The sequence below is a fragment of the Cotesia glomerata genome, linkage group LG8, assembly GCF_020080835.1.
Source record: "Cotesia glomerata isolate CgM1 linkage group LG8, MPM_Cglom_v2.3, whole genome shotgun sequence".
Classification (NCBI taxonomy): Eukaryota; Metazoa; Arthropoda; class Insecta; order Hymenoptera; family Braconidae; genus Cotesia; species Cotesia glomerata.
The window spans coordinates 17,863,327-17,872,891 of NC_058165.1; the positions used below are offsets into that span (position 1 = coordinate 17,863,327).

The 9,565-nt window shown below is 34.6% G+C and overlaps 1 protein-coding gene across 1 annotated transcript; it reads left to right on the forward strand.

The window, feature by feature from the left end:
- Positions 1-522: 522 nt before the first annotated feature.
- On the forward strand, positions 523-9,189 carry LOC123270188 (serine protease gd-like). The gene is made up of 4 exons (XM_044736132.1): positions 523-679; positions 7,660-7,825; positions 7,897-8,256; positions 8,534-9,189. Exons 1-4 carry the CDS (start codon positions 674-676, stop codon positions 9,187-9,189), a joined length of 1,188 nt encoding a protein of 395 aa, XP_044592067.1. The 5' UTR covers positions 523-673.
- The last annotated feature ends 376 nt before the right edge of the window (positions 9,190-9,565 follow it).

Genomic DNA, 9,565 nt, shown 5'->3' on the forward strand with positions numbered 1-9,565 from the left:
GCCCGTCCTTCCCCTAGTGCAATTTTAAGCAACTAGGTATGAAATGAGCGGGAAGTTGCACAGATGGCCTTCAGGGTCTACCGTTTTTCTAATTTTTTTATAATTATTTCATATTTACACAGAAAAAAAGGTTCACTTGAGCCAAGAGAATAGTTTTCTTCCTAATTATTCTCGTGAGTCCTAATTACTTTCTTTTGTCCCATAGTATCCTTTTATGTAGAATAATAAGGTTCGATTATGAATTCTGGAATTCATACCTGGAATTCTAAAGGTTAGATTTTAAATGACAAAATTAATTAAGTGAATCATTAGAAAAAAGCTTAGTTTTAGACAACAATGATAGAGTAATTTATTAGAAAACAGAATTTTGGAGTATATTCATTCAAACTTCAGTTCGGAGCACGTGCAGTGCTCAAAATACCTTAAATTAAATAAATTTTATTGATATTTAATTTTAAAAATGTCGGGAGTTTATAAGTTATTAATTTTTGTTTTTATAATTAAAATAACTACAGTGAAATGTAATTATAATTACTCACTATGTTCGAAAATAGTATCCTATATACGACATCCGCTGAGAAAAGAATTACTGGCGAAAATTAATATCCCTGATCCACCGAAGAATTTTCGAGGGTTAACACTAAAGGTTCTTTATGAAACAAGAGAAGAATTTATGGATGTAAGTATAATAAAATAAACGTATGGAAAATTAAAAAGTAAGGTAAAGGCACTAATTAGTGACAGTGATCCAATTATTGACACCTGATTTTATTTTATATCTTATTTATCGACAGTATTAATAACAATCGTTGATTTTTTTATACAATCACTATAATTTAAGAATTAAAAAATATTAATAGTCGAGAAAAATATATGATATTCATTAATTAAAATAATAAAGTTTACTCTAGTATTCTGAAACGCGTCAGCGTAAAATATGTTAACTATTTTGGTTAGGTAAGCACTCAAATTAACAGCTGATTTTTAATTATTTTTTAAACTAATCAAATTAAACATTTTTTATAATAAATAAATTAAGTATTAACAATTAACAATATCGGATATTTACATTGAATTGAATGGTTGTTAATTATAAAATAATTGGTGTCAATAATTGGTACACAAAATATAGGCTGGATCTGATATTGACAGGTGAGTTTATACGGCGCTGTAACCTCTCTTTTCAGGCTTGACTTATTGGCTGCGTTCAAGTTTACTAAGTTCTTGGCAGATTTTAGCATATCTTGTAGTAGCAACTTAAAGTAACTATATTATTTTTTTAAAAAATCTATAATAAAATAATGCAATGTATATTTATTTAAGTATGTCTAAAATTAATTTTTTGGTAGATAAAGTTAGCCCTGCTCAGAACTTAGTAAACCTGAACGCAGCTATTGTATTTAGATCAGATGAATGGTGACGCGTGCGCATTAAGGGTGTCAATAATTGGTGCAACGGTATGTCACTAGTTGGATCAATCGATTTATCAGCCTGTCAATAATTGGTGCATCCGAATGATTGATTTGGTCGATTGAAATTAATTATTAAACTTGACGAAATACTATTAAAAAGCATTAATTTTGTTTCTTAAAAGATTAATTAATATAATGTAAAACAAAAAATTGAACAATCTTAATTTTAAATATGTTAAAAAAAAATGAAGTCCTAACCATGTCTCTTTTGTAGTGTTAATAATTGGTGCTTTCATCTTACACATATTATTTCTATACATTTTTTTTTGTAGTTACATGAACTATGGATTAGTTTTAATAACTAATAATAGATAGTTGTAGAGACTATATATTAGTAATTGTTATTCAGTTATCGTGATAACCAAAAAATTATGAAAAGTTAATACACACGATGTCTCAGATAGCTTAACTCAAAGATCCCTTGGTGCGTAACCAAAAGATTCGGGCTCGATTCCCGGTCCGGGTTGACCAAATTAATTTATCAGTTTTCTGAGTTTAAGTGAATCAAAATGATCACTAAGCCCATATTTAACGAAAAATAGTTTTTTGTCATATCAGCCGCGAAAGTTGGATTTTCGAGCAGCAAACAAAGAATACGATTTCTGACAATCTATAGCTTAGTTAATTTACCTCGCACTAGCATCGAAAAGTAACTTCTCTCTCTCTCTTTCTCTCTCTCTCTCTCTCCGTAAGTACATAAACACGCTTAATTTTTCGCTCTGTCTTTGGAATATTTTTCTGCTGTAAATTGCCCCCGGGCATTTTTTGTTTCAGAAATATTGCAAGCAACAAATTGCAATCTGCAGATTGACATATAAATTTTCCTTATTTGTTCGTTGTGGATTGCAAAATAATTAAATATAAATTGCTCATCATTGAAGAGGTTAAGTTGACAGTGGTTTTAGTATGCAGTGGGCTGTTAGCCAAATTAGCGTCAGTTGATGTCAACTCTCACTTGAGGTTTACCAGGTTCGATAGATATCATCCATTCGATTACTGCTCTGTTGGTAAATTGTTATCAAATTGACTCTTGGCATCAAATTACTATAGTTCAAGAACTTATAAAAGATCTACAGTGTGTTCTGAGCATCAAATTGTTACGGCCTGAGAATTTACAAAGTACCAACAGTGTGTGTATTGAGAAGTAATTTTACTTCCAATCTTCTGGTTATGCCATTGGTGCCTGACACATGTGTTAAATGCAAGAGACCTGTTAAATCATCTGTTATTTGTAACACTTGTCAACAGCATTTTCATCCTGTTTGTGCACGAGATTATGTAAAAAACAGGCCGCTCACTGATTGTTGCAGAAAACAATTTAACTATCTCCTGGGAAATTTAGATGCAAAAACGAGACTTGCTTCGATAAAATCTACTAGCTCTAACACCTCCTCAGTTTCTAGTTTCAAGTCTGCCAGCTCTTCACCTCTTGATCATACATTTAAAGCTCGTGGATCTACCTCACTTGTTCGCTTATCCACAGCTCGTGTATCAACCTCATTGAAATCACCCGTCACACCAAATACACCGATATCTCCTGGTCCAGACTCAGTGTTTCATTCATCTATTCCATCACCAGAAATGTTGCAGCTACCTTCAGACTGGTTTGAAAAGTCACTTGATGATAAGATGACAACTATGATGGAACAGTTCCTATCATCGAGCATGTCAGTGAATAAGAAACTTGAAGATCTTAGTACGCAAATTACTGATCTCAAAAATTCACAAGCTGCTACTGTGGCTGACCTTTCGGAAGTTAAGATTAGTGTAAAAACAAATGCTGAGTCAATTTCGGAGTTGAACTCGGAAATTAAAAAATTAAAAGAAGATTATAAATCTAATATGAATACAATGCATAATAATCTAGCAGATCTGAACAAGATAGTCAATCTTGAAAACAGAGAAACTTCGTCTACTTCATCTCTATCAGGAAGTACAACTGAGTTGGTAATTGCAGGTATTCCCAATTCGGTGGCTGATAATTTATCGCCTTCTGAAATTCAGTCTGCTGTTTTAAATGCCCTAGAGTTGCCGCATCTGGTCAGTGACGTTTTGAGCGTTCGCGAATTTCAAAATAAAAGTAGACCGAGACAAGATAAGGTTAATTATTCTTATCTTGTTGCTTTGAAGTCTTCTCGAGTACGTGATTTCATTATAAGTTCGAATCGCAAGTCAAAAAATCTTTTAGCTAAAATTGTGTTTCCGGACTATGTTGATCAAAACTTCAAAGGTGCTATATACGTCAATGAATTTTTACTGCCTGAGATATATAAACTGCTTTTACAAACTAAAGAAAAGGCTAAATTAAAAAAGTTCAAGTATGTTTGGGTGACAAGCGGACAGATTTTTGTGAAGAGAGATAACGGCTCTGAAATTCTTAAAATAAACTGTGTTTCTGATCTTGCTAAACTTGATTAACGTTTGATTTAACTTATCCAAGATAAGTAGAAACTTATCTTGGAACTATCACATTACTCAAACAATCAGTAAAGTGAATTCAGCTCTGCATTGTCTCAAAGTTAGAAAAAACATCTTCTCAACTCCTATCAGAAAATTATTAGTATCTGCAACCATCCTTCCGCTCATTGATTATTGTACTGTTGCATTGATAGATTCATCATTTGACAGCAATTTAAAACTTCAGCGTGCAATGAACTGCTCAATAAAATTTATCTTTGATCTCAAGAAAGATGAGCATATTACACTTTATTGACGAAAGCCGGGATGGCTATCGGTGAAGTATCGACGAATGTATTACATGAGTTGTTACTTTTACAAGCTACTTCAAGTTGGGAAACCCAATTACTTATGAGACCTGTTCACAGAAGACATTGATACCAGACGCTCCAATAGGTTAGCAGCTAAAAAACATTCTTTTTTCAAATTACCTCATTTTGCTACTACCTATATGGAGCATTCATTCATTTATGGTAACTGTGATACGCCTGTGGGAAGAACTACCTGAGGAAATTGTAAATTCGAGTAGCATTGAAGTCTTCAAAAATTAAGTTTTTGACTATTTGCTAAATTTAGACAGTTGATAAATTAAACAATTGATAAATTAAATTTGTTGATTATAGTACTTTTTATACTAATTAAAGGATTTAAATTGAGACAATAGTCGAATCAGTTTAAAAAAGTTTAAAATGTTTAAAAGTTTTTGAAAGAAAGTAAATTTAAAATATTATTTTTGCAATATTATTCTAAAATTTAGGTTAAGAATTATGTACTTACATTTACATTTAATATTATTAACTTCTAAGATGAAAATATTTTGTATTTAAATTGCCATTTGGCCTGTGCCTTGGCATAAATAAAGTCTAAATCTTCTAATCTTCTGCTCTCTGTAAGTACATAAACACGCTACTTTTTTGCTCTGTATTTAGAACATATTTCTGCTGTTTTTTGCCTTTGGGAATTTTCTGTTTCAGAATTATTGCAAGCTCTAAATTGCAATCTACAAGCTAATGTATAAATTTCATTTATTTGTGCCTTGTGGATTGCTGGATAATTAATTAAAAATCTATTTAACATTGAAGAGGTTAGGTTCTCAGTGTCTCGTGAAATTGTGGACTGATAGCTTAGATAACATCAATTGAAGTTTAAACACACTTGATGTTTACCACGTAACATCAATTTGCTTACTACCCGGTCGGTAACCTACCATCGAAATTACTATAAGAGGCATCAATTTGTTGTCGTCGGTAAAGTAGTAAAGACACATATAGTGTGTGTACATAGGATAGTATTTACATTAAACTGACACCTTAAACTGGTTATTTGTCCAGTATCTGACTAGTAATTTATAACTTAACGTTAAAATTGTCTAGTCATTTTTAAGGTCATATTACGGTATCCTTGGTATGCCATTAGCGTCTGATATATATGTTAAATGCAAGAGGCCTGTTAAATCATCTGTTATTTGTAACATCTGTCATCAGCATTTTCATCCAGGCTGTGCACGAGACTATATAAAAAATAGGCCGCTTACTGTTTGCTGCAGGAAACAGTTAAGCCATCTCCTAGAAAATCTGGATACAAAAACAATAAGACTAACCTCTCTAAAATCCGCTGGCTCAAATACCTCCTCAGTTTCTAGTTTTAAGTCTGCAAGTTCTTTTCCACTTGAGCGCACGTTCTTGGTTCGCGGGCCAACCTCATCCCTGAAGTCTCCAAGAACTCCAACTTCTCCACTGTCTCCAAGTACTGATTCAGTCTTTTCTCCATCTGTCAACTCACCAACAATGTCGCACTTACCCGTAGACTGGACCAAAAAGTCGCTTGATGAGAAAGTGACACTTGTAATGGAGAAACTTTGTCGCTCAGAAATTTTAGCGAATGAAAGATTTGAGAACTTGAATACGAAATTGCGTGAAGTTCAGGAGTTTCGGGAAGTTACAGCTGTTAAATTGGCAGAATTGACTGTTAATATTAAAACAAATGCTGAGTCAATTAAGGATTTAAGTAAAGCTAGAAAAGCTGATATGGATTCTGTTCATGAAAGACTGTGTAACATTGAGAAGTCGGCTTGATGTTTTCTACGATCTTTCTGCTGGTGATGAGCACAGCTTCAGTTTTGTGTTTGGCTAACTCCAACTTCATCATCTCCATCCAAAGGTTAATCCGGCTAAATGTGATACCGAAAGCCAGATTGATCTCTTCCAAGTGTTTCGCGACAATCACTACCGCTACATCATCGGCATGTGCAACAAGTTTCACCTCTGATGGTAATGCAACTCTCAGGAGACCATCATACATGATGTTCTACAGCAAAGGACCCAAAACCGAGCCCTGTGGCACTCCTCCAGTTATTTCGTACTCCCTTGGACCGTTTTTCGTGTCATATTTGAGGACTCTGTCTGTAAAGTAGTTTGCTACCATTCTGCGCAGGTATCCTGGCACTTCTTTATCTTCGAGAGCTCGCATGATGCAGTCCCAGTTAGCGGAATTAAAGGCATTTTTGATGTCCAAGGCAGCCACTAAACAATACTTCTTTCTGCCACGTTCCCATCTCTTTCCAGCGATTGCCTCCTTAGCTGTATCGACCACCAGGTTGATCGCATCCAGCGTTGATCGTCCTTTCCGGAAACCATACTGGCCTACTGCTAGGAATGGATCGACGGCTGCTTCTATTCGTTGGTGCATTATACGCTCTAATATCTTACCCGCTGTATCCAGCATGCAGAGTGGTCGGTAGGATGATGGCTCGTCCGGTGGCTTCTTCCCTTTAGGGAGAATGCGTGCGTGTGTGTGTATGTGTGTGTGTGTGTGTGTGTGTGTGTATGTGTGTGTGTGTGTGTGTGTGTGTGTGTGTGTGTGTGTGTGTGTGTGTGTGTGTGTGTGTGTGTGTGTGTGTGTGTGTGTGTGTGTGTGTGTGTGTGTGTGTGTGTGTGTGTGTGTGTGTGTGTGTGTGTGACCCTCTTATAACTTTTGAACGGCTTGAGTGATTTAATCACGGTTGGTGCCATTCGAGAGGACTTGACCAAACTTAGATTTTGAATACTATTTAGACCGATTCGAACCATTAGATTTTGAGAAATCTCAAAAAAACTACAAAAAAAATTTTTGAAAGGTGGTTTTTTTGGAATTACTTTTAAATGGCTTTACCGATCAATTCCAAAATTTGATCAGCTCTTAAGATAAAAAACCACCGCAAACCCGGTCAAAATCGGTTGATTCGTTCGTGAGATCGTTGTCGAAAGAAAACCGAAAAAAGTGTTTTTTCGGAATTACTTCAAAATTCCTGGCTCGATCGATTTAAACTTGAGAATTTTTGATGGAACTTCGAAAACTCCGTCGAATACCGCCAACCTCGTGAAAATCGGTTCATTCATTAAAAAGTTAATGCCGTTTGAAAATTCAAAAAATTGTGTTTTATTAAACGGCTATTAGAGTTTTGAGCTTGAAGAGCTCAAATTGACACAAAAATAATATTTTTGAGCTCGAAGAGCTCAAAAACGTAATGTATAGTTTTGAGCGCTTAATTTAAAAACAAAATGAGCGGAAAGTAGCAGGGATGGCCTTTGGGGTCAACCGTCATCCTAATTTTTTCTTCTAAAATATTTGACAATTAATAGTAATAGAAGTATAGTCCAGCTTTATAATGGTTGTATCGTAAATTTTCCCAGAAATTTTTTCCCGTGTCATAACTAGATAATAATTTGATATTAAATTAAAAAATTTTCAGGATTACCAAGGATGGATTAATTTAAGGTGGCCACTAGCTGAAACTATGGACAGAATAACGAGTGGCAAATCACTGGTCTATATCGTTCACTTTCCTATGCTTCAAACAATTCCTCATATAGTCTTTATATCACTTGATGATACACCATTATGCGTTTTAGAAAAAGGTAATTATAAAACTTTTTACTTTTATTTCGTGAGAAGTGAATATACTAAAAGAATCTTTCTATATTTTCAGATCCACTTGCAAGAGTAGTAGAATTGAAGCATAATCTGTTACCTCCGCAATTCAACCCAGCTTCACTACCTATTTCAACTACAGCAGCGATATCAACTACTTCAACTACTGAAGCACCATCTATCGATGAGATACTGAAATTATCCGAGCCAGAAGGCCCGGAGACTTTTTTTAGGAAAGAGTTGGATGAATTGTCAAAAGGATGCGGTCACATAAATTCAGATGACAATTTTGAATTTGAGGATAATGTTAGATTGAGACCAGGACAATGGCCGTGGTTAGCAGCCATTTATATCACCAACACTACTTCCAAGTTTCACTGCTCGGGGACTCTTATTAGTAACAGGCATATCTTGACAGGTAAATAAATTTGTTTTTTTAAAGATAAATAAACTTATTTTGCAATCTTGATGGAGAATAATTTTGGAGTCTATTTTGGGAGCGCTGAAAATTAGGCGGAATATTGGAGTGAATATTGAGTATGATGCATGATTTTAAAGCTTGAAGACCCTAATTTGAGATTCCGTAGCCGAAGACATAAAAAAAAATTTTTGTTAAATTTTTATCAAACTTCAAAGATGAAATACAAACTTTTGAATAATTTGTTCTAATCATAAAAAGTGATCTTTTGTTTCAGCTGCTCACTGCACCTATTATAAAGACCGCAAACTAACCCTGAACTTCTTGCTCGTATTCTTGGGCCGCTACCGATTGGACGAATGGGAGGAACCATTTTCCGACAACTACGAGGTGTCTTTAATCGATGTCCACCCCGACTACAAGCTTGGCTTAACTTCCGAAGCCGATCTCGCCATTTTAAAACTCTCCAGAAGTGTTCGCTTCAGGCCGACTGTCCGTCATCTGTGCATCCACACAGACTTTGAACAAAGATTTGGTCCAGTTGAAGAACGTGGGTACGTCGCCGGGTGGGGGGACAAGACTCCAGCTTCAAAGGAAGATCGAGAAATCGTCGAGGAATCTTCAGTTGCAAAGTTGCACGTAGCTCCGATAATTTCTCCAAAAAAATGCGCGAAAAAGACCCGAAAACTCCAGGAATTCATTACTGGCAACACTTTCTGCTCCAAGTCACAAAATGGCGTCAGCGGCCCGTGTAATAGCGACCGTGGCACTGGCCTCGCTGTTGAGGTTTTCCAGAAGTTTCACCTACGGGGTATCGTTTCTATGTCGGCTGTCGGTAAAACAGCTCTCGTTTGTGATCACAAAGATTTTGTGGTCTGTGTTGATGTGTATCCGTATACATATTGGATTTTACTGAAAATCTTTGAAGAATAACTGCGTGAAATGATTGATATTAAATTTTTGAGGTCTAAAATACGTTTTTAGTATTCATAATTTGAAACGTTAATACCATTAAATCTTAACATTTATGTGCATAATTGTTTTGTGTAATTTTGAGCAAATTTATTTAATAAATTTTTTATTTTTGAGTGACAATTTGTGTTATTTTTATTCATTAATCCTTTTACAGCTTATGACATATTAATTATAATTTTTAATTTTTATATTTATAATCTAAAAAATATTATACACAGCAAATTTTTCGGCTTCATACTTATAATTATTGTTATTTACTCATCATTTATATTTGTACTGTAATTACTCCAGAAAATAAAGAAAAAAAATTATGATCGATTAATTAGTGTTCTAT